Source organism: Nesoenas mayeri (genome assembly GCF_963082525.1).
Source record: "Nesoenas mayeri genome assembly, chromosome: 1".
NCBI lineage: Eukaryota > Metazoa > Chordata > Aves > Columbiformes > Columbidae > Nesoenas > Nesoenas mayeri.
This window is the reverse complement of record NC_137541.1, coordinates 37,329,508-37,356,198: the sequence shown is the minus strand read 5'-3', so window position 1 is coordinate 37,356,198 and position 26,691 is coordinate 37,329,508. Positions and strand designations below refer to the sequence as shown.

At 36.5% G+C, this 26,691-nt stretch overlaps 1 protein-coding gene across 1 annotated transcript in view; it reads right to left on the bottom strand.

Annotated features, from left to right (window-relative positions):
- Positions 1 to 2,583: 2,583 nt before the first annotated feature.
- Positions 2,584 to 26,691, bottom strand: part of CAND1 (cullin associated and neddylation dissociated 1) — a 28,216-nt gene continuing 4,108 nt past the window's right edge. The window contains exons 2-15 of the mRNA XM_080352521.1: positions 26,404 to 26,547; positions 16,893 to 17,047; positions 14,979 to 15,102; positions 14,306 to 14,562; positions 14,116 to 14,221; positions 13,200 to 13,345; positions 11,844 to 12,136; positions 11,005 to 11,146; positions 8,882 to 10,375; positions 8,007 to 8,102; positions 6,179 to 6,348; positions 5,918 to 6,082; positions 5,583 to 5,690; positions 2,584 to 4,535 (exon numbers count right to left, since the gene is read on the bottom strand). Coding sequence (XP_080208647.1) covers positions 4,311 to 4,535; positions 5,583 to 5,690; positions 5,918 to 6,082; positions 6,179 to 6,348; positions 8,007 to 8,102; positions 8,882 to 10,375; positions 11,005 to 11,146; positions 11,844 to 12,136; positions 13,200 to 13,345; positions 14,116 to 14,221; positions 14,306 to 14,562; positions 14,979 to 15,102; positions 16,893 to 17,047; positions 26,404 to 26,547 — 3,625 coding nt within the window. The 3' untranslated portion in view covers positions 2,584 to 4,310. The remainder of the gene's footprint in view (positions 4,536 to 5,582; positions 5,691 to 5,917; positions 6,083 to 6,178; positions 6,349 to 8,006; positions 8,103 to 8,881; positions 10,376 to 11,004; positions 11,147 to 11,843; positions 12,137 to 13,199; positions 13,346 to 14,115; positions 14,222 to 14,305; positions 14,563 to 14,978; positions 15,103 to 16,892; positions 17,048 to 26,403; positions 26,548 to 26,691) is intronic.

Genomic DNA, 26,691 nt, shown 5'->3' with positions numbered 1-26,691 from the left:
AAGTTCACAGCTTGCTAATTACTGGCTGTTTTTTTTTCCTTCTGTAATTCCCATTTTTCAAAAATATGATCAAAGGCAGAACACAAAAGAAAGGAGAATTATTTTCAGTGAAAACATTCTCTCTTTAAGATTTCATTTTTGCTTTCTCAGTGCTACATTTCAGGTAACATCTGTCTTCCAGAGAGTGTCTGTGCGGTTCTCAGAAACACTCTTATTTCTTCTCTGGTTCAGGGCTATGTTCTAAACCACAACATACAGACTAAAATCAACAGGAACCCTTCTGCTTGTTTGGGGTGGGGGATGGAGGACCTTTCTGAAAGCAGTTTTCTCCTCATCAAAGATTATGTGGAAACATTAAGGCCTCATGGGCTGGAAACAAAGCTAAAAAGTCTAACTCCCTACCCAGACAAAATTTTGCCTGATCCTCAAAAAAGCACCTCTGGCAGAAAACTTCCCTGCTTCACCAACCCCGGTCATGGAAGATTAATTCACTTTGTTATTCTCAAGAACTCTGGTTTCCTTCTCCTCCCCCAAACTCAGACACAATGAGAAATTATAAATGGATATTGATGAAAAAGGTCAGTTTTAGTGTAAGAGCTATAACTCTATATTGAAAAGCTCAATGTCACAATGTCTGCCTGTTCGTGTTCAACAGTGCAGCACACACATCTTTCCATCTCATAGCAAGGAGGAAACAAGGACAAAAAGAAAATAATAAACAGAGAAGTACTTCTCATTTGCCCCAAATTCATTTTAAGAACAGAAACAACAACCAAAAAAAGTACTTTTAATCTGAAGTTTCGAGCAGCAGGGAAATAAAACTCAGACGCTGCAGGCTTAACTGCTTGGTATTCAGCAGAAACAGATGACAATTCAGTCAGAATCACGATTAACAAAACCAAAACACCTCACACACCTTCAAGGCCACATGTTACTTCGCTTTCGACTTTATCTGAAGGGGAGGCGAGGAAGGGTAAGTATCTGTAAATATGAGAACAGCTGCTACAGCACCACTACTAACCAGTCCACCAGAGCAGGGTGAACTTGTTCCTGACATCATTACTGAGTATCTCTGTAAAGCCAAATACAATAGTAGCAAATATGAACTTTTAATTCATGTATCTAACTTGAGTTGATGAAATGTTAAAATAATCCCTCATTTGAGAAAAGCAATGCTGCTTGCATGCATATGTACTGCTTTGTTCACCTCATAAAACTACAATCTGGAAGTAGTTCAACTCTTTCTATTTTGTCAACTGCTATATTAGATGTAAAATTCTGAAGGAAAATTAGAAAAAAAATCAATTTGCATGACTGAGTGCAGCATTAAAGTACTTCGAGTTTTCAATTTATAATTTTCAAAAATATCTCCCTTGCAAGCATGGCAAGATTTATCATCGAGCATTAAGTACTTTTGAGACAGAAAAAAATATTTAAAGGCAAGAATCTATAATGCAAAGGCTAGCCAACCATTTCTATGTTTTGTGCAAGCTTATTAGTTGGTCGCAATTGCCTGTGTGCAAAATGATGAAAAGCACAAAAGAAAGTCCTAATCATACCAAAAAGCTTTAAGCGCAGCCTTTCAGAATTCTGTTTTTGTTTTAGTAAGAGCAATTTAATACTTCAGTTTCAGATATTTAGCATTTAAAGAACAGCTACAGGTATTCCTGATATCATCCTGATATCACACAACTACCTGAACCTAATTGCACTAAAAGCATAAATACACCAGATTCATTCAAATACTTGGATATACAGTGCGGAAAACAAAACAAAAAAAATCAGGCAATTAAGTGAAAAATCAGTGGAATTTGAGCAGCTAACCTGGTTAAGATTTTATAAAACTGATAAATAATTTCACCAATTACAGTGCAGTCACCACCTTTATAAGCCTGTCTTCCTGTGTCACTGAAATAACTGCTACTTGGAGGGAATCACACTCTTAGAATTTCTGTAATTTACAGGGAAGACTTAGTTCTTATGTTCCCATCTGCTTCATCAGTGGTCAAAGTGAAAATTACTCTCTTGGAAGAAAGCATTCACTATGTAATATAGCTCATCCTTCTGTCCTTAAGCTTGCTCCACTGTAATGTACTGTAAAACAAAGTGAAGATTATTTGCATCCACCACATTAGGCTTTATGGAAGCACATAAAGACACAAATCTCTCAACTACGAATACAAGTGTTCTGTTTACTTACCGTTGTCACCTACTCCATTTACATATTTTAGCCTCATATTTCATGTTTCTCATACCATTCTCACACCTAGCTTTGGGGCTGTAAAACATTTTAATGCACGCTGAAAACTGAACACAAAAGTTCTAAGATTAGTTTGACGACTAATTAGCACAACGGATTCTTAATTAGGAGGCCTGTATATTGCTGTAATTGAAGTAGATGAGTTATACAGCAAGATAAAATGCAGATAATTCACAGTGCTTTTTCTACCATATGGTTTCTCTCTAGAGTCATCTCATTCTTTTTCATGACATTTAGATATGTTGGTACATTTAATCTCATTTATTTCTACTTCCAGAAGACAATTGTTACATTAGTATGAAGACTTTGGAGACAGAGAAAGCTACAATTTCAAAAAATTCTACAGCATTAAAATTGTTACTACTGAATGAGTTCGTAAATCTCTTCGTTCAGGTCCTTTTATTAAAGTAAAATGCACCAATATCTCCCCTACTTTTCCCAAGCTGCAGGTGTGTAAGGTGAAAATTTGCCCCGAACCCAAATGCTCACAGGAAACTGTCTCTGAGGTCATAAAAGCGTATGTTTGTTTAGTCATGTAGCAGTTTATGCCACGAATCCATGTAACAGGTTTCCAAAATATCAAACTACCTAAAAAATACCAGTTAACTAGAGAAAAATCAAATTCAGATCTGACTAAAAATGACAACTAAGCAACTGTATTAACCTAGTAATGACGAGGCTCAATTTGAGGCAGCGGTTCCCATCCTTTGCTATTAAATTTCCAAATCCAGTTCATTGCGGCACTGCCAGCTACCACCCTCTCGTCCAATTTTAGACTACTTCAGCATATTCACGGCAGATTTTTTTAGTTTCTCTGTCTGCTTTTTTTCTCTCTCTCCAGCCTTAAGGCCATTCCCTATTTCCTCTCTGACCAGAACACTGAATGACACTTGCAGCACTGCAATCTAGTGGTGGTTCCATGTGCCAGAAAACATTTTGACAGGCACAAAAAAAGGCCTGGCAATATTTGTCTCGGTAACACCATATATCAGTGCCTTAGCAAAAGCTGTTAGATGAAGAATAGGAGGTAGAAGCCACTGAAGAAACATCATTTTCTATGTTTATAACAAAGGTTGACTCCAAAGTTCAGCAGCCACTAAGCAGCTATTGCTGTTCTCTGCTTATTTTACCTCCATCTCATCCTATTTCCCTCCAATCTTCTGGTTTGTCCACCTCAGTTCCAGGGGATCCAGCCTTTGAGTATGAAAAACCATGAAAACTGCAGGAGTTGTCACTTTTGCTGTAAGAACATCTGCAGGGTCATACTACTGGCATTTAAAAAAGCCAGGTCAAGACAACCAGCTTCCATTCACCCCTTCCTGTATGAATGGTCTGTATGTCATAATACCTGCAAACTGCACTGATCCAGTAGAACTTATTTTAGGTTGCATTACGAATAAACTACACATGCTGGTTTACAGACAATATATATTTGTAAACTTGCTCATGCAAAATTAGTGTGCACAACAGGGATATTTGTTTTCTAATCCCCACACCTTTAAAAATGACATTAATGTCTGCTTTTTTTTTTGAACTGTGCCCAAACTCTCTCTTTAATAAATCTTACACAGAATTCATCTGCGAGCCAAACCAATTTATGAAGCTGAAACAAAAAAGAATAAAAAGTTATACAAAAAGATGGTGCACTTGGATGCTTGATTCCCACCTCCCTCCCATTTTTGTTTAAAAGTAGAAAGAGTGAATAAAAGCAAAAAAAAAAAATCATGGTCACAAAATTTTGACATTTTAATCCTAAACATTACAGGGCAAATGGATGTTGGAACCTATTTCCATACACCATGCGTCAACTTTAATTCCCAAATGTGGCCAAATCCACTAAAACAAGAGTGGTTAACTAACTCTGGATTATGGAATTACATTTCTGGAATAAATGCTAGAAAAGCAACAATGGGAAAAGCCAACTGTCTCCATAAAGGTAAATAAAGTGGAACAATGTGTAGATTAGATAGTTTTCCTGTTTCTTACTCATAACCTGTCAATTCAGTGCATCATATGGTTCAACATAATGGTCCCCATTTTGGACAAACATCTAACTAGTGTCCATTGATTCCAAGTTAGTGGATGATGAATCTTTCTGGATACTTTCAAAGATGGCTGCCAGCTCAGGGTTAGAGCTTATCTGGGACTGAAATTCACTCATTAATGGACTCTTCTCTGCTTCTGGAATGGTTAGAAGCGCTGCTACTGCCCTCATAGCAGATCGTTTCAGTTCATCTTGCTTCTCAAACTCCTGTTTCACTGAGTTCGCCTTTACCTGGGGAAAGATAATGAAAACGTTTGCAACTTTTGCTTAACCCTTCCTCTACACCGACCTTAAAAATTTACAGCTTCCAAAGACCTGTTTCCTTCCACACTACCACTTTGCACACCTTTCAAAATGGTCTAAGCTCTAAACTGAAAAAAAATAGAAGTACAAAACCTCTCCAAACATCTACTTTTTAGCAGACTTTTTACCAGCAGCTTACAAGTAGGACTGAAACTTGAATACTGCATGGTAAGCAGAAAAAGGTTGTAAGCTCCCAAGTCAATTACCAAATCAAAACAATTATAACAGCCAGCCTCCAGCCAGTAAGGTCAGTAAACAACATTAAAATGATATTACCACAATACTTCCAGCTTCTAGAGACTAGAGATGTTTTAAAAGTTGACCTTCATTAGAATAACTGCTTATCCTTCTGTAGTAATTCTCAAAGCTGTTTTCAGTGATACAAACTAATTATCATTAAAAGCAGACAAATTTCTTGATGGGAAATACAACAGATTACAGTAATGGAAAAGGTAAATCAGGCATTGAATGACTGTCAGAGCATGCAGGTGCATCAAGACAAGAGCAGGAATGGAAGAAGACGGTGCCAAGACTCAAGAATCTTTTAATATAAATTAAGAAAGGAAAACCAAAACCACTGCTTTACACTGACTCCATCCTTTGTCACCCAAATGTTTCTCTGCAACAACATAACCATTAGAAGTCTGTAAAACTCCCAGTATTCCAGTTTCAGTATTTATAATGAAATGAGACAAGTTGCCCAAGTGGCAGCTAGATATTTAATGAACAAAAGAAATGCATCAAAGAAACAGAGGATTTTTAAAAAGAAGCTAACAAGTCTACTCTTCCATTTGTAATTTAAAGAAATTTAACACATATAAGGGCCCACAAATTTATATTGCCCTATTCCAGTTTATGAACTATCACTCAGGAAATGCTGCAGAAACACACTTAGAATCTCTGAAGAATGAATCACACATGGGTTCATTTATACTTCTACAAGACAACACAAAAGAATTAAACTTAAAACAATACCTTAGTTGTACATGTAGCACGTAAAGGTTCAACAAGCCTATCCAGTCTCTGCAGCACCGCGCTCGGACAAAGGGTGGACAACCTCACCAACATTAAAAAGGTTAACATCTAGGTTGAGACAAAACCAATTCAACAATCAGTTATGCTCAGCACATATACGGAGAGAGATTTCTTACAACACAGTGTAACCTTTTGAACAGCCACACTTCAAAGAAAATGGCAAATGCAGTGAAGTACTTAAGCATATTAAGTAATATTTTTACAATTTCAGTCTATTCACTATTCAAAATATTTTTACTAAGTCACTGCTTACCCAGAGAAAAATGACAGCTAACCTTAATATCATAGTGATCCTTCAGGCCATCTTCAACATGGTTTAAGAATTCAAATATATCTAGTCTATCCAAACAGCTATCCAAAAGGGTATACATGCACTCAAAAGCTGCTTTCCTTATGTCCAACCCATCGTCAACTGTATGCTTAAATGGTCCCATTTCCACCTGTCAGCAAATAAAAAACAAAGTTCAAAAGCAATATACCTAGAAAAACAAAGAACCTACTTGTATATTTAGCACTGTTTCTCTTAATTAACATACCTCTCTGATTAATTCCTTTCTGACTTTTGTTTCATTGTAAAGATGAGGAAGAACAGTATCTAAGAGGTCCCTTATTAGCGATGGTTTATTGTGAGCAGCTGAATTAAATGTCACTAGGGCTACTCTCCTGACATTGAGATCTGGGTCCTCCAATGTTTTCAGAAAATCACCTGCAATCATGTACAAAAATAAAAATCAGTCTACGAAGACCTTTTTAATTTGCTACTTTAAAAGTATCTTTGCTTAGTTTTAACCTTTCAAAAGAATATAGTTAGTGCAGGACTTGTTCTGATGTAACATACCTGCTATTTTCGCATGATTACACAAACAAATCTATTTAATTATAATCATATCAGAAGTATTATATAACTGAGATATATGGTATTTAAGATAATGAAACAGAAGTAGAAAAACCACCACCAAAATAAATGGCTACCACTCAATGATATTTCAACTGTTTTGTAAAGGTATAGCATGGAAATTAATAAAAATCATATGTAACACAGTCTTCCCTTTTCTCCATTACAGATCCATTCACACCTCTTATGAAAACTATCAGTATATTGATTTTTAAACCTGAAATTGGCATATATTGAGAATTCCTAAATTACCAGAAGACAAACCCATTTGGTATATATTAATGCAGCAACACCTCCCTCACACCGCCCCATCAAAAACCTGGGCATTTTCAATTTAGGATGTCTATAGTTCTATAAAAGAGCCTTGCAAAAATAAAGGTCTGCAGCAAGAAATCACAGTTTCCCCCAATGTTTGTAAAGTTTTACTAGCAACTTCCAAGAGAGTGATTTTTGAAAGGAGAAAAACAAAAGGGCGTGAACATCAACATTACCCAGGTGTTTGTCTTCTGTGTACAAGTAACAAAACTAAAGATGACTGAGATTTGTTAACAACTAGATTCTTTGACTGGATAATCAATAACTATTTCTAGAAACCGAAGAGGCAAGGCAGCCTCAGTGGGAGGGACAGCAGTGGAAAAACCCACAAGCACAGTCAATTCTTTAACATATTGAAGCTTAGTGACTGACACCACTGCTCCATAAATAAAAACCTTTCACTATAAAACTGGATGTTTTCAGATTTTTTTTTTTTGCCTTACTAGTTTTAGTAGCATGTGCTTTTTTAAACAGATCTTTAAACCTGTTACTGAGCCACTATAAAACATTCACAATAGCATACTAAACAAATCTATAACACTTTGTCATACAAATGAAAAAAGATCAAAAAATCACAGCATTGCAAAACTCTTCATAATACTGCCGCTATAGTGAAAGCTCTGATTACCTTATCCCTGTAAAAATATACACGCTTCCAATAACTTACAGATCACAAAGCGTTATACAATCCTAAGGACCTAAATTTACCATTTGCCATCTGGTAATACTCAGAATTCACACGTGCATGCATAGTTTAAATGACTGAATGTTAAATATTTCCAAGACCACCATTCTGGGTAAAGACAGTACCTTACTACATCAAACTGATATAATTTGACAAGAGCATGAGAAAGGAAACCAGCTTTTGGGTACTGCCTTCCTAAAAGCCTCCTTTTATTCTTTGCCCATCACAGCTACAATACATATCATCTTTATCACACAAGTTTACTGACGAGAATTCAAACAAGCTAGAATTAATAGGAATAGTTGGCTAGTACAGAAACATTTTTAAATCCTTCTAAAAGCTTCTGTTAGCAGTTAATTCTGGTACCTGCAAAATATTTTTTATCAATGTTGTGTTTATCAAAACACAACATTAAGTGCAAATCTATCACTTGAAAACATAGAAGCTGTTACTCAAGTAGAGAATTTACCTATGCAGTTCTTCAAGAGTGGGTCTATGGGTTGTGGATGATCAGAAATAGTGAACTTGACAGCAGTAACCACCGAACTTCGTGCATAGGAGGACCCTAAGATAAAACAGAAGCATAAATACATAACATTAAAACAATACAATCACAGAATTTAAAATCCTGTTCTATTCAATTCTTTTTAACTTCTAATACTATTAAGAACACTAAAGAAGAAATGTTACTTGTTACTAGCAAATAAATGTTTTCTCCATAAATGAACTTGTGTTACATTTTAAACAGGGGAGAAGAGACCATAACATTTTTAACAAACATTTAAAATTATCTGCTCCAGAAAATTCAAATAATGAGCTTATTAGGACAGATTTTCTTTAATTCACTACATAGGCCTACAAAGCACTCTCTTTTTTTTGGCAAACACACATGAAGAAAATATGCCAATATTTTTGATATGAAAGTGATTAACGAATTATCCAAAATGATACTTCCTAATCTTTAAATATTCCAGAATTCTATCTGAAAATTAGGAATGCTTTAATTTACATCAAAATGTCAACATATTGCAACTAGTTTGTAAAGTAGTGCTGCCCCCTTGTCACCCATGCTCCTTCCCCTTTAAGTCTGTAACTCTTAGGTAAACACATCATTAATTGAAGTGCCACAGTCTGAAAGCAGAACATAAAATTAATTCACGTTATGTATGACTAACTTCTAATAAAAATGGAACCATCTAAGCTTCACATTGTTGGGGTGGAAGGAAACTGAAGCTTTAAGAGTATCACAAAACTTAAGCAAATAATTTGCAAAACTAGGTCCATTTATTAATAGATAGCATAAGGCCGTTTGTAACAATATGTACCTGAGGTACTACTACTCACCCGATGCCAAGTATCCCTTGAGCCGTGGAAGCAGAGTCTCTGGGTCTATTAACGTAAGCTTGCCCAAGCACTCAGCAACAACATTCCTCGTACCCTCTTCTGCACATTCACAGTGTTTCAGGAGTAAGGCCCAGATGTTCTCAACATATGGTTTGAGACCAGCGACTGATGCAGAGCTAATTATTTCTTTCAAGGAATGAAGAAGGAGGTATTGCCTCTTCGGCTGACTGGTTATTTCTTGTAAGACAAATGGCAGATACTCAGGAAGATTGCCAACACTAATACTGCCTAATGCATAAGATGCTGCCGATTTGACTTCTTCACTAGGAGAAGAGAAAGCTTCTAGTATTACAGACTTCAGCTCAATTTGTCCACTTAAGTCAATGTGATGCCCAACTTCCCCAAGAGAAAGCAAAGCCAAAAGCCGAATGGAATCCGTGGACCTGGAGTTCTTGACATCTTGAATGAACTGACCTACAACAGCTGGTCCTTCCTTAGGGCAGGCTCGAGTAAGTGCAGCAACACATTTGGCAATGGAATAGTAAGACTGCTTGTGAGTAAGTGCTGTACTCTGTGAGTACACTGGACCCGTTAACATGCGCAGTAAATCCATATATCCTAAATTATTTGTACCAGTCACAACCAAAGCTTGGAAAAATTCTAGCATGGCACTAAGTGCTCCACCCTGAAGTAGAGGCGATCTCACCAGCCCAATAAGTTCATTGAGAATGGACCCACTAATCTTTGACAGGGAGGAAGGATATACTTTAGCCAGCGTTGTCAGAAAACTGATGGCCATCTGTGATACATGCATATCACTTTCACTAATAAGAGGTGGAAGCTCATCCAGGACAGCATCAATCATGGCAGCTGTCAAGCTGTCACTGTAATTCTTAATTAAAATATCTAGAGCAGAAAGAGTGCCCAGTTTCAAAGCTCGTTGGTTCTTTCTCAAAAAAGAAGCAAGAATGGGAACTCCTTCCCCAAGGATTGGTCTCAAATCTATCTTCAAAGGAGAACCAGCAATCAATGTCATGGCCTTCACTGTAGTCAAACGAGTGATCTCGTTCTTCAGTCTCTCTAGGAAGATCTGAAGTGTACTAGGTAGGTCTGTGCCTAGGCTGTCACCAAGGCTACAAATTATTTGACCCATGCAAGATATTGCCCTTTCTTTCACCTCCTGATCAATGTCAGCAGCCTTTAATCTCTTGATTGTACAAGTAAACAAATCTTTGATGTAAGGAGAAGCATCAAAGGAAGAAGGCTGGTCTAAAGGACGAATGACTTTCACAAGTTGTTGGGTAACCAAAAGTGCCTCTGATGTTATCTTGTAAAACAGGTCTCCAACACAAGCTACAACGGGAGGTACCAATGCTTGAACATGAGGATGGAAGACCTGAGGAGAATGATTGCAGAGGATCACATACAAACAGGACAAAGCATCTATCTTCAGATTAGAAGAACTTGATTTGTCATTCAGAGAAAAAATTATTCCTGGAAGAAAAAAAAAAACCACAACGTATTTTCAGGATAGGTATTTATTCTCTGTTAGAACACTTCAAAATCTCTGAAGGAAGGCAGCTCTACTCAGTTTACGTTTTCCTGCTTCCAGCCTTTCTTGAATGCTCTCAAGACCCTTTCACCATTTTGTTCAATCAGTTTTCAAACTTCCTCTACACAGAGGACATGGGCCTTTGGATGGTTTGCAATGTATTTTCTTAATTATAATAGGATTCTGAACCTTTAACTTTTCCAAACTTACTTTTCCTTTTTACTTCAAAATTCTACATTTTAGGTCCCAAAAGCTAAAATATGGACAATATTTCACTCTGAGATGAGAAAGAAGGCAGTTTGATCTTGCAATTAAGCAGCAAATTAACTCTTTTTCTAGATATAGAGGGAAAAAAAAAATCTCAGAGCCAACCCTTGTTTTCAAGATTAATGGAAATACCTTACTAAAATATTTATATGGATCTACAGAGTAGCTGATGATTTTGCCAGTGTCTTTAAATAGAAGCAACACTTCAAAGCTTTTGCAAAAACCACAGTCAAGATTTAAAGATTTCAAAACTTCATATCCAATTTACTAATAAATCTTTAAGTTAATAATATGTTTCTCATACCTGGTACAAGTACAGGAACATGTTGTGTTAGGGCTCCAGGCAATACATTCACTAGCTCAGTCAGCATGTTAAAGCAACACTGACGAGTCTTCACACTTTTCTCCTTCATCTGTTTGTGCAAGGCTTTAACTATGTTGGGGACCTGTAATCATCAGACATCTGTTAATCGATTCAGTAGCTGACATTTCTTTCATCTGTGATCACTGAGGAGGATATAAAGAAAAATGTGTGTCCCCACCCCTCTCTTTCTGATTTCTCTACAGAACTAGGGAAGTTATAAACACAGGGAAACAAAGATTCAAAAGAACTACTATCCAAAAAAAATAAATAGTAATTTAACTTTAAAAGGTGAAAAGAAACAAAACAAAACTAGATTTGTATTAATAAAACTGGAGAGAGCAACAACTGAAAAGTCATCCAAATAATTCACTTCCTAAGTTTTTCAGCGCTATCCTTTTTATTCTGCAAACAAAATCCATTGCAGCAAATCAAGTTTTACCTCAATCATTATAGCTTATGTCTTGCATTACGGAATGCACAAAAGAACTACTTTACTTTGGTAATGTAGCTAAGCCACATAGGACATGCAACTTTTACAGGTGACAGCAAACAACTAAAGTCAGATAAGTACATTTGCATGAGTTCATAATTTCAGTTTCTAAGACTGCTGCACTGTTCTGGGCCAGTTTACCTGGCTTGCTCTCTATTTTGGTACTACGGTAACAAAATGTAGTGTGTGTGAAGAAAGCATGATATAGCATATTTCAAGAACTATCATTATGAACAGGGCACAACTTCAGTGCGTCTTCTCAAAAATAACAAAAATCTTGACAAATAACCTGACTCTGAAGCATTGTCAAAGGTGTCTCTCCTTGTTCCATTGCATCAGGATCACAAAGCCAACTTTGCACAGGTCGAGTTTGTTTTAAAAGAGAAAGATACGCATGAAAAACATCTGCTTTAACATTCTCTTCACGTTCTTTGAATCTGGCTATTAATGCAGGAGATACAGTTTTGTAGAATTCTGGAAGCATTTCATGTCGCGTGCTAACCACAGCATCCAGACATTTAGCAGCTGCACGCCTCACTTTCCAGCTCATGTCATCATCGTCACTATATTCATCGTCACTCCCTTAAAAAATAAATTATGCATACGTTCAAGTCTAGACAATCAAAGCATCAAGTTTTACTTCAAACAGTTATTAATAATAAAAACACACTTAGGTTCTTTGTGTAAGGGACACCAAAGAAATAGGTTCAGAAGTATGTTAAAAACCACACACAAAAAACCTTCTAAACTACCTAAATCGTAAGGTTAACTATTTTCTCTGCCAACTTTTTCATGCTAGTCTTACACAGGTATTAATTTAAAACGCAAAAGGGACAAGGCAGTTCCCAGCACATTTACAGCCTGACTACTGATTTAAAGCATATTGCTCTTTATTCACAACACAAACAACAATGCAACAACAATTACTAGCTGATCAAGATTCAATAAATTGTTTTGTTTCTTTCTAGGAGCAAATCAAGCCATATCCTGCCCCTCAAAATGACAACAAAAAATATACAATAAGCAATACAAATTGACTTTCTAAGCACTAAAGCAACAACTATACAGCTCATTCATTTTTAAAGTAATGAGAATGTTACACTCTGGGTTCAGCTAACTTGTGCACCCAAGTTTTCACAAACCTTACATGTGGCAAGATATTGCAATCATATTAACAACACCTTACAGCTTTCAGTCTAAAACATTTTTTATCCTACAAAAATAATACTGAGTGTTTTGCAATTTTCAATCTATTCTGATTTTATGTGTTAGGTAACAATATATTACAGTGGGAAGTAGTGATAAGCCTTTCCTGTGCTGAATGTGTATTTTCAATTCATTAATTCGTGTTCTTCTCACTTTAGTTATATCATCCTACATGATTCTGCCTTCATCCACCTTTCAAGTATTTTAAAATATTTGTTTTGTACTTTATGTTAACCATTAGAATATTTCTCTCCAGCAACATCCTATAGTTTTATTCCAATAAGTTCATAAGTAATATTAAAACCAGTAGAAAAAATGAATACAAAAGCATACAAGTCATTCAAATGCTGGTATTTAGTAGCAATACCACCCATATCAATTTTCTCTGATGACTGCAGGTTCACAAGCTCTTCCTCTCCCTTAAATCAAGAGAATATACCTTGATCATCATCATCACCACCATCAGCATCCATTGCATTTTCATCTTCATCTTCATCATCATAATTGTAGTTAGGATCATAGGTAAGATATTTAAGACAAATGTTTATAATAGTAGATACATGAGGATAAACTTCTTTAGGACATCTGCATAATACAAAAATACGATCAATGGCAAATTACCTGGAAGAATTAAAATCTTTCTAAAAGACTTCTTGCCACATACTGTACTCTATCCAAACCATTACAGAAATTCAAAAAGGAAGTTCAGAAAGAACAAAGCTACTATAATATCACAGAATCATTTTGGTTGGAAGAGACCCTCAAGATCATCACGTCCAACCCTAACCTAAATCTCGCACTAAAACGTGTTCCTAAGAACCTCATCTATGTGTCTTTTAAACACCTCCAGGGATAGTGACTCCACCACTTCCCTGGGCAGCCTGTTCCAATGCCTGACAACCCCTTCCATGAAGAAATGGGTCCTAATATCCAATCTGAACCTTCCCTGGCACAACTTGAGGCCATTTCCTCTTGTCCTATCACTTGCTACTCAGGAGAAGAAAGCAAAATCTTCCATGCTACAATATGAGTGGATCTGCTAGACTGGAAGGGTGCACAGGACCAAGGCATGCCTTTGGATATCGATTTTTTTGTCTTCACTATTGGACAACAAATATTATCAGAGTACTTCTCCCCTCCTGTTTGCATACGTAGCAATGGCACAGTAGAAAGTTTCTGAAGTACAGACATAACACACAGCTTAACAGTTAAAGTTACAAAATAGAGTGATAGGAACAGTTCCAGCTCAAAGCTTGCAAAAATATACAAGGAGACTGTGTCTTGACAGCTTACAACCAAATGGCACACTATTAAATCTTAAGAAAATCTGAAATAGGTATTCAAGAATAACTTACCTCCTAACAAAGGATTCAAAGGCTTGAATGCAATATTCTCTTAGTTCATCATCATCTACGTTACAAAACTTTACAACCAAAGGAATTATTTTCTCAAGATATTCACCTGGTAAGAGGAAAAAAAATAGCAAAGTAATTACTCTCATCTAAAAAATTCTACAGTTATGAATAATTTAGATATTTTTCTTACCTATTCTGTGACCTGCTTGCCTACTGATAGCAGCAATACATTGTATATAGGTCCTAGTTGTTGACATGGAATCATTTTTAGACAGCTCTGTCAACAGATGTTCAATGAGGTCAACAAAAACCATATTGCCACAACTCATAACCAGGTGACCGAGAGCAATGATGGTTCTTTTCCTCACAGCAAGTCTGGGGCTAGTCAGCTGGGGGAGCAGACAGGTCAGAATTGAAGGATGGAAGTTAACAAGCAGTCCTCCTTGCCTTAAAACAGACAAAACACAAACTCAAACCAATTGAATCTAGATCTTTGTTCACATACTGCACAACAATTCCCTTAAATATTCCCAAACCATCACCAAGATTCCGATTAAGTCCTTAAGCTTTTGGAACTTATAAAAACAAGTAATGAGTTTAAAATACAACCTCACAGCAACAAACATTAAAATAAGCTTAAAAATACAGTTCTCAGAAGATTAGACAAAGCAACTGATCTATCACTCAACTTATCTTCAATACATTCACTTTTTTTTTTTAATATATGAAGTTTCACCTATACTTAATACCTTATCATGTTATTTCACATAACTTAATTGAAATTTAACATTTGGAAAATTAAAGTTCAAGCTTTAAGGAGTATTTATGAACATTCATCAGCGTTTTGGAAGCAGGATGTTTACCTGCTCAGCATATCAGCCATGATATCCAGTGCCTCCAGTTGAACAGACACATCTTCCTGCTTGGCTATAGCACTAGTAAGACGTCCTGTGATCTTTTTGCAAACATTAGCTGCTAATGCAGAACCTGAAAGTACAACAAAACCTCAACATCTTCATAATTTCAAATATACAGTTTTTAACACCAGCTGTCATGTTTGTGACTGTGGAAAACAACCTGATCTCAACATAAAGAAGCTTTTCCCACCCAACAAAACAAGCTTGAACAGCCAGTTTGTTTGCTAATGTAACATACACTCTCCATTAGAGCTGCAAGACTACCTACATAGAAACATACTGAGAAGGAAGACTTCTTAATTGTCCCATAAGGTATACACAACAGAAAGGACACTGCTTTTGGCAAGGCAAGCAATGGTAAATGAAAGCCAAGACAAGTCTAATGCAATAAACGGAAGGTCTATAGGTAAAAATAAAGGAATAACTAAAAATGTAAGGGGAAGCACAGAAGTAGCTAGAGTCACCCCTAAAGAGCAGCTGTATAATGAAACAGCAAACCAAAATTATTTTGCACAAGAAATTACTTAAATAATAAGCACCTGAAATGCTGCCTAAACATTTGAGGAAGGAGAAAAAGAGGTATACCCAAAGTGTTTTAAAATTCAACTAAAATTTCTTCATCACAACTCCATAGTTCCCTCTTCGCCCAACTGTCTAATGCTGTTCAGGGTAATTATAAGAAGAGAAGAAACTCATGTCATAGTAGGAGCTACCCAATGGCTAGTGCTCATCTTCATTTCTATTTTTTTTTTTAAGCACACTTTGGGGATTTTGATGTGAAATTAATAACAATCCAACCTATATTAAATATAGTTCACATATATTTATGGCTTATTCTTAACTAAATGACTAAAAATAAACATAACAATTAGACAGTCAAAGGAGTTACCACAGAGGCTAAGAAAAAAGACAACAATCTATGTTTGAGTTGAGAGCAAGAAATAACACCTAAGTTCCTTTTGTATCAGGAGTACTAATTATATTGAAAGATTTTGCTGGTTTTGTTTGAGCTCTACCGCCACCGCAAAAATCTCCTTTTTTTGTGTGTAGGCAGAGAAAATAATAAAAGCCTAAACTGATTTACTGATTTACTTATTTCAAGTTTGCACATCTCACTACTGCTTGATACAAGCAAGACTTACATACAGACTTTCAATAAAGGATGTTAAAATCAGAGCTTATTTTTTTAATTTAAGAAACCTCAGTCTCTAAAAACTGCACTTCCAAAGCCTTTTTAATCATTTCTTTATTCTCATTCACATACTACACTATGGTATCTGAAAAGCACTTGAATAAAAAAATTAATTCATCATTACCATCTCTTCTGGAGGAAAGAGTACTTTCATTTAAAACTGCAGGTAAGCATTTCAGTAATTTAGCAGGCAATTGTTAGAAACACAACGTACTTCCCAAAACACTTAACCAGAAACTGAGCCAAGAAATCAGATCATTAAAGAAAAATACCCAAGTTATAATCAATTTTAAAGTATGCTATCAATCAAAAAGCAAAATGAGATTTAGCTATTACTACAACCTAGAAATGTTCCACCAGACAATTATTAAAATAGGAGCTTTTCCACTAAATTTGTTACACTGAAGTTCATATACTATAAATTTGTTTTTTGCATTAATGCAATGCTTCAGTAAAAAAAAGTGTTTAATCTAATAAAACACGGAAATACAGTCAGAGAAGAAGAAACTAAAAGGATATTTGTGCCATACATTTCTCCTCTGATTGAAATTAGTTCCAATGTTAAATGAACTGAATCCTCTTCACTAAAAGACCCAGCTTTTGCCTTTTTTCTTTTAATTAGAAATGAAATTATAAAACTACAGAGTCTTGAGTACAAAATGCCTTACCACTGGAAGCTGGGGGGAGTTCTCCAATCACAGTTTTAAGGCCAATGCTTGAAATGTCACGTAACTGTTCTTTATCTGAAAGCATGTTTGTACAGAGGGTATCTACAATGGTCTCCACTTGATACTCCTTCACTTTACTCACCAAAGGGCCAAGGCTGTATAAACAGAAGAAAAGTATTAAATCCGCAATGTTAAATAAAATGCCTCATTTTACTTCAGTATTTTGCATCCACGTCACAAACTTAAGGTTGGTTTTGGTAGCAATATAAAGCAGAATTTTAAAATCTGAAAACCTTCATCTGGTTGGGTTGATAACCTATCTCCATAAATCTAGTAACAAAATACTGGTTTAGGACAGTTTTTTATCTAGTGATGGAAATGGGTTTTGCATGACTATTCTGCTTCAGCCTCAAAACCAGTGTCTCTCTTACACCTTACTTAACACCAAGATTTATAATAAAAATCACCTACCCAGAACCATCAGTTCATCTGCTTGACCATCAGTGCCAGCTTAGTTCACAGACAAGTAAGCAACCTTCTTACTTACTGCATCTTTATTCTACACAAAGCTCGGGTTCAACTCAATTTACACTCAGACACATTCTATAGCTCAAAGTGCCTTCCTTAATATAATAGGAGGCAAATAGTAAAATAAAAACCAATGACATGGCATGCCCTCCTTCAGGCAGACTCCAAGCACCTCTATACACACAGAACATACTAAAATTTCTTTCTTTCCTAGGAAATGTTTTTGGCCATTTCAATGGTTTTGAGGATCATAACAATCTTGTACTTATCAAATGCTCTCATTTATTCAAAATACTAAAACCATAGATGTCCCAATAAAGTCTAGTTCATTGCTATGAGCTACAGCATCGTTCAGTCTTCCTAGCCCTATAATCAACTTTCAGCATCTCTCCTTTGCTAATGTTCTGTTCCAAAAGGGAAGTTACACAAAAAAAAAACCCAAGCCTTATATCTCTATTTCCTTCCATAAGAACTCAGAGAACTTACTCTTTCTCCTACTAACCCTCCCACTTCTCTCTCCAAATGTGCTAATCTAGTTTCTCCCTATTTTTAAAACATCTGCTTTCAGACAAAGCATCTCAGAAATGGGAAATTAATTTTGAAAGACTTTAAATTACCAAATCTTTTAAATCTAATTCAACTCCCTCAAATATACTACATTAACAACGAACACATCAAATTCTGATAAATGAGCATTGTAAGCTGTGTTATAGGCATTCCTACCATGTTCCATCAAAAAACAGTACAGTCAGCCTACACATACAGTAACTACTCTGAAAGCCATAGATCCCTTGTTTTGTCAGCTTCTGCTCTCTGCATGTTGATCTTGCCAACTACTCTCTTTAATTCTCTCTGGTGACACCCATAATATTACTACCCAATCAAAAAAACTTGCTTACTAATGAGACATCAGCACTAGGGGTGAGATGCAACATGAAGCTGAAGTTCTACCAAGCTTAGGTTCTGCACCAACCCTGACAGAAGTGAGGGCAGGAGAACAAGGACCTGTGTGCAACAGCCTCAGAGGAGAAAACACAATGGCTTGAGGCAAGAATGACTACAGCAGCAGTAAGGACCATCTACAGAAAATGTGAGCATCGTGAACTAGAAGTGTTGCCAACAACAGAACTAACAGACACACAGATGTATCTCCAGGAAACTACTATTATTTTCTCGTCCTTCTGAATTAAAGGGGTGACGGGTAGCATCTCCTACTGCAACTGCAGAGCCAAGCATTATGGATCAGAAGTCACAGGTGTTGCTGTGGCGTACAAGGAAGGGTCCAAATCTTGTATCTGTCCTTCAGCATTGTACACAATGTACACAGATAACTTCTCTACAAATCAGAACTATAAAACCAAAATATGTGGAAATCAATGTATGAGCCAATGCAAAATAAAAAAGAGCACCTGAAAGTCAATCACAAACTGATTATGTTAAGACTACATTAGAATGTAATGCCTCTTTATAAACTTTAGTTTCTTCCATACTGAACTTTAATTCTCTATACATCTGCTTTTCATTAAAATGGATTCTAGCAAAGCTACATGAGACTAAAAGGATCTCTGTAGGATTAGTAAAGACTAATTTTTGAGAGCTGAAGTCAAACTGAAACCCTAGAGGAAAAAAAAACAAATTAATTCGTTATCAAAATAAGACTAAAATCAAGAAAGCAAAATTTAAATTTTCAAATATACACCACTATTCACTACAAGTTTGTCAGACTTTTGAGACTGAAATGATTTAAGACTGTATGGTCACGATCTTATTGAAACATCAGAAGTTTTACAAGCAGCTTAGTGATTACAGTGAGGGAAAGAAATATTTTCGTTTTATCTCATAAGATTTTGAAAATTATTCTGAATTAAGAGCAAGTTTCATATTACAATTAGCACAGGCATTAAGTCAACTGCACAGAACTCAGGGGGAAGGGAACAGGTGGGAAATCACATATAGGTAAGCAGAAATTCTGTCCAAGCTAGCACAATACTAAGCTCTCAATTAAGACTATTATTCTGAAATAAGATAGTCCAAAATCCAAATGAAGTTGCGCCACTCAGATAAAAACTTGCTTTACACTTTATTACTTAGATCATCTAATTCCCATAGTACTGTATTATAGAAACCCACAAGTGTTTTTAGATAGAAAAATCACGCGAGTCTTCACAATCTAAAGGATCATTCCTTTCTCAATTTATATGTACTGAGAGACAAGCACACAATGTACAAGATAACAAGCAAAACAGTTTTTCTTGTTTTACTGGAAATGGCTGTGGAGTTTAACTCTCCAAGAAAACAGCTGGATCCTGGGTTCACTACCAGCTAATAAAACTGTCAGCCAGGCAGCTGCAAGGGAAGGAAAGGCTCGAGGCTGTGGCATCCAACATAGAGGCACTGAAGTTAGTTTGGCAGCTTAGTACTTACTGTATTTGCTAAGAATGACAGCAAGGCAGCCCCACTTTTACTACCTTGCTGGTACTGGTGGGGAAAAAGACAAATTCCCGCATTACTTTAGCAGTGAAGATCAGAGGATGTGGAGCTTAATTTCAAAGTGTTGTTAACACAGAAATGTTATCTTGTATTAATTTTACTTGTTGACCTACACTTGCTTTTTATTATCTCACTGTTTTTTAATGTGACTTGGCACTTTGGACCATATTGAATTAACTTCTGAATATATAGTCACCCTTGACAATAAATTTGTTCATTTTGAACTAGTTGCTTCTGGACAGAGCTATCGTCCTTTAAAGTGGGCAAAGGGCAAAAAGGACTAACAGTCTGATCAAACACAGTTTAGAATCACCTACAGGGTAAATCCAAACCCACATTTTTCAAGTTCCTCTGAAACTCTGTGTTCTGTCTCAGAGCATCAAGTCTTCCATTTCTCCTGCCACAAAGGCTACTAAACTAAACTCAAAAGTTCCCCACACCTTTCACACTTCCTGCCTTAGAAGTCCTCTCAGTCATTCCAAAACCACCCCTCTCTACCAAATAGCTCACACCACAGGATAACTGTAGACTCTCAACAATTATTGTTCCACACACTATGGTCACCCATTTTTCCTGCTCCTGAAAAAAGACAGACAAGAAAGACAGTGTTCCAACAGCTCCCCTACACACAGCTATTGGGAGCAAGCTATGCTGGAGGACTTGGCTCAGATTCAGAAGACTATAAGCCAGTAAACCAGCTGGACTCAAAGGACCTTCATTCTTGGACAGCTAGCAGACATGGCTCTATACAGTAGGACAAAATCAAAATACATATTTCATCCCAAAAGCTCTTGTAGGTACCCCAGTGCTGCTATCCTTCTTTCCCAGGTCCAAGAACTCACAGTGGCAATAGCTAATTATCATAAAAAATGCGAAAGGCAGCAGGCAAGTGCAAACTGAAGGAGGACACAGAGAAAGGAGGTATATCTATTATATAATATAAAGCAAGCCCTTTGCCTTCAATGATAGTAACCAGAGTAATGTTCAAAGTTTTGGCAATAATGGCCTGTCACCATCTTGGGCAAATTTATGAGCCTCTCTTTCAATGCTATACTCATAATGCCTCACATCACAAACCCAGACCAGTGTTTGCACTTGAGGCACAGCCTTTAGACTAACACTCAGGAATATGCAATTCTGAAGACAAAAATATCTACTGCGTTCCATGCCTTCCTTCACAAACTGTAACCTGCTTGGTTTCCTTCTCTCCTTACCCACCACCACTCTACTCAGGTAATAAAACCTGCTGAAAATAATGGCAGTTTGCAAAGAAAAAAAAAAAAAAAAAAAGCAAAGACAAAATATATTTACCAAAACCATGCACTGAAGTATGACATACAACTCAGTTTTGTTAATGCACAGAACTTGGAACTAATTTGACATATGTCAAATTATGCCACAGACATCTGAAATTGATGCATTATGATCACCATAATGCCACAAATTCAAGATTGCAATTTACTCATTTTGCACAGTATTTTACAGCAATACACAGATATCTTAAAAATAACTACACAAAAACAACTTTGGTACATTTCTAGAAGATACTGCATCCAGATGATCTCAAGAGAACTGTTAATTGAGATGCTGGCTGGTATCTGACAAAAGGCATAAAAAGAAGCCCTTTAAGTGCACAGAAACGAGACATAATGGAATAGTTTATCACTTGCTTCAGCAGATACACTTACTCCTGCAGAAATGAAGAACTCTGACAGAGCACCACTTCCTAACATCAGACAAACCTCAGGCCCTAATCTGGCCTAACCCTTTAATGTAGGAAAAGAGCACTGTACTGGAACCTTTAGATTCCAGGAAACCACCTCCACATCTACTCAACCCTGAGAGCAGGGATTTAGAGGACCATATCCACAATCTAATCTGGTCATTTTACTGCTTCAATCATGTTAAATGAATACTGCAATCTTATTAAAATAACTCTTGGACACTGATACTGGTAAGGAGCTTTTACCTCCAACAGATAAATTCCTAATAAATTTGTACACAAGCATCTGCCAACACATCAAGAAGTATCTCCCAGACTCAAATACATCAAGCCATCTATGACTGCATTCCTAGCAGTTGAAACATTTTCTTCAGTTGCACAAAAAGCTCACAGTTTTCTCCACAACTTGACTTCACTCTTCAGCCAAGCTTCACAATGTTTCATTGACACATCACTAGCTTCTCTTCAAATACACACCACTGCCAGTGAGCAGCTACCCACAGCATTGTTGCACTCTTCTACTCTTGGTGCATAATAAATTGTTTTGCAAGCGACACAAGCACAAACCACCTAGAACAGAAACATTAAGATAAACTGGTCACAAATTATTCGCTAAGGTCAAAAGCTCACTCAGCTGCCTATAGAAATAAACAGCAACTATAACACGGTCTCCTTCAAGTTACATACCTCTGAAAATAAAAATAGTATATATAGCTCCTTATTAGGAAGAGGAACACCAACTCATAAGCAATTATAGTCTCAAACTGGCATATTTCAATGGCTATCAAATAAGCACATTTACTTACAGGGAAGAATTAAAATTCACAAATGGAAAAAAGAAAACTATTCAAATTACCAGTATACAGTGATGTGCAGCACTGTTATTACCACAGCATCCAAAAGGCTTTAAAGCTGCTGAACCGGATCTGCCACACAACAGCCAGTGTGTGCATCATCCTGTTCACATTGATGACTCACACTCCCAGCATAAAGTTGGGTTCCCTGTATTGAACTACTGCCCAGAGTAGTCACTGATAAATGCAGACAAACTACAGGATCATAGGGGAAGAATAACTGCAAGTACTTACTTTAATCCCCCTTTTTTCATATATATGTGTGTGTGTGTGTGTGTGTGTGTGTGTGTGGATAGGGATGTGCGTGCGCACATGCATTTGGGTTTTTACAGGTTTCAGGAAACATTTCACAGCAGCAAACAAGACAAATTCCTAAGTACTGGTTTAAATGTCAGAGTATCAAACCATAGATAACTCCTCAAAATGAGCAGCAGTTCATCTTTAAACTGTAATACTGAACATACGAAAGAATTAGTGTGTAATTTGGGCCAGCAGAACAGTCCATTCAATACAACATCTATGCTTATACAAACCACACTGCTTGTCTAATCCAGATGCACATACTCTTGGATAGAGCTACAGACAGTACCACTATTATCACCATACAGTGCACAGGATGCCACGCTGGACTGCACGAACAGCCTTAAGCTACAAATATGCTGTAAGAAAATCCAACAGCATTTTCTACATTGGTTGACTGTAGAACAGTCCATGGCTATCAGAGCAAAAAATCTCCTCCTCCAGAAAAAATGCAGTCAACAAGAATACGTTTAAAATTTTACATGCTCTGAAGAAAAAAAAAGGTGAACAACCTGCAGCTACTGACCTAGTTTACATCTACTGCCTGAAATAACAGAAGCTTGATGAACACACTCCTTTCCTTTCTGTAGGGTCAAAGCTTAAAACAAGTTGTCTTCTACTCCAAGAGTACTAAGGCAGTACATTAATTTTCATTTTTATTCAGAAATGAACTATACAATTATCTTGCAAGGTAGCTACCCAAATATCCATGAACTCTCAACCTGACTTTTAGTAACCAAATAATTTTCTTTTATCCTGTCCAAAAACAGTATAATGTAACTGAAAGGATCAAGAACAAAATCAGTAGCATGCTTTGAAGAGATAAGAAACAAGCTCATCAGCATTTAACGAATACAGTTCTTCCTACCCAAATGCAAAAATCAAGCAGCAGACAAGGCAAAACCAGGAACACTGCTTACTTGCTGCTACGCTTGCCTAAGAATAAATGATGCATTAAGGTTGCTGCAAGTTGTTGTAAATCTGCGCTGTTCAGTGACCTCAAGAATCAAATCTTGAAAGAGTGATTCTCCTTCAAGAGATTCTTACCTGCTTAAGGAGTGGTCACAGTTCACAGTTGTGTTGCCGTTCACAGTGTTTCCATTGATCTACCTGTAGAGGAAACTCCCCTAACAAACTGCAAATCTCTCCTCACTTCCTCAAGGAAAGAACTGTCTCAAACACAGATTTAGAGGTACACAGGGTTGTCTTAAAACTTTTTCTATGAGAGAAGGAATCTATACTTAAATGGGTCAAGTGCCAGTTCGATGAAAGTTCCTGCTGAAAGTTCACCAGAGCATTTAAATTAATAAAGAGATCTAAACACAATGTACACTTTCCTCAGCTCAAAGTGCCAGCAAATCTGTAACACAAATACACAAGAACAGCACCACAAAATATTTAAAAACCAAAACATCAAGAAAAATATGCTGTCTGAATTTAACTTCCCAATGAATCAGGCTTACACCCAGTGCTGTAGTAGATGGAAGACTTCAAATCAGCTTGAACTGCCTCAGAAAAACTATCGCTTAATAGTGCTCAACCTCTCCCATCCTTCACCCCCACTACTGTTTCTACCGATGCTCACCTGACTGCAAGACAGCGCTAAGCCAGAAGAAAACAGAGAACCCAAACCAGTCTACAACAAAACCAGATGAGCAACAGTGCAAGGAAAGGGACAAGGAGGGCAAGAACAGCAGCGCAGATTCTGGCAATATAGTGAGTGTAAAGCTGCCTTAAGAAGACTCCTTTAGGGGGCTTTTTTGTCCCCAAAGCACATCTGCAAGTGACTGGGATGCCAAAAATAACCTGATACATTAAAGAATGCATGCATTCAAGATTAATATCCACAATTTCTCAGAAAACTTTCCAATTATGTTTCTTGTCCTGTTACAGTAAATTTAACACTGTTCTTCAATGTTATTTGGATTTCTCAAAAAGACTGCAAACTTTAAATAGATCCTGTAACTTTAATTAAATCCAAGAACTTTATCAGTATGTCAAAATAAACTTTAAAAATAGAAGAATGGTTAGTAACAAAAGAACATGGCACATTCACATGTGCACATACACAGGCAGCCATCTATTTTCTCATTCTCTTCCCCTTACAATCTTTCTTAGATGTTTTAATATACATAACGTGTAATTTAGGTCCAAAATTCTAACATTGTTTCAAAGAATGTGTTATATAAGCTGTGCCTATGTGCATAAATCTAAACTTCAGGATAACTTTAGGATGTACATTAAAGATGAACACTGCTTGTACACTGCAACGTAACTTTTCCACAAAATGCTATTTCATACAATAAAATTCTAAGCCTGAGCCAAGTTTTATAATAATCTACTGTTCTGATTGAGTACAAGCAATGTTTCAAAGCCATAAAACTTAACTGTACCACAAGGAACTCTGACATTTCAGAAGTTTGAATTAAAAAGAAATATGATGCTTTGTGTTGTTTGTTAAAAAAAAAGGGGGGTGGGGGGGAAGGCAAGACATTTTAACAACACTGTAAGCCTGGTGAGAGCAATGAAAAAGTAGTGACAATTATATTACTATACTGTTAATATTGAAGTTTTGCTTGAAATTTGCTATTCCTACTCTAGTTTCTCTGTGCAAGGTTTTGGTTACTGTCACTCAGATATCTCAGATACTGAAGCAAGCACTGCTTCTAAGTACATAGGAAGATGTACACACAGGTTTTAATTTTCTGCTTTGTTAGTCTGATAGGGCAAACTGTAAAGAATAACAAGCTGAAACAAACTGTCCCAAGCTCTTCTGTAGCAATGTTATTTCGATCCAGGTCTGATGGAACATTTACCATAGATGGAATATTTAAAGAAAAAAATACCCTGAGCTGATGAACAAGAAACACTGTCAGGAATACTAGAAGCTTCTTAACAGAGAGGCTCTCCTTCAAGGGCATAAAAGGATTGAGAAAGGCCAAGAACAACAAAAGAAAAAAGTAATAATAATATAGTTTCACTTCAAAAGGTGCTCTGGAAACAACACACTACCTGTAAAGTTAAATAGTGGAAGAGAGGGCACTGAATCAACAGAAGCCTCTAAAACACAAGTAACTGTACCCTGACCCCATAAAACATTTACAGTTCCTGTAAAGCACGTAAAACCATTAACACAGTATTTTGCATGTTAGTGAAGAAGTAAGTTACATATTTGATAACTAAGAACATATATTTACCATTTCATGTTTTTATTTCTGCTTGAAAACTACTACAATATTACAATTCTTCCCCTGCACATCATCTACCTTCTCACAGTCACATATGAATGAGGCAACTACCAATGAATTATAATCTTTTAAAATCTATTTAGCATTCAAGAATTACCACCAAAGAACAACCATGTCATTCATATATTTTAAGCAAGGACTGGACGCACTGTTTGTCACGTGAAACCCCAAATGTTAATCCACAATGTCAACAGAAGATAGTTCTGTAAGAAACCACAATCAAGGCAGGTAACCTACAAGTACAACGGTTCCTTTGTGGACATAAATTGCACAATTATTTTGTGTAACAGGGGTCCTTTAAGTTTTTCAACACTGCTTTATGTTAAGCCATTAAGCAATTCTTTACACCATAGGAAAAGTATACCTACCATTTGACAGCTAAGTTTTGCACTTCACCATTTTTATCTTCCAGTAATTTCAAAATCATCTTCACCACCTTTCTTTCACTGTCATCATCCAGTTTGATTGAATCTTTCTGTAGTTCTGTCATCAAGTCATTAGTAGCCATAAACCTGACAAAAGATAATAACATAATTATTTCTAAAAGGATACAGGTTATTCACAGTGCTCAAGATTCAAGATCCTCAGTTTTCACCATTTGTTATCAAATGAATCATATTTACCTTTGGATTACCGTTACCCGTTTTGTGATGCAA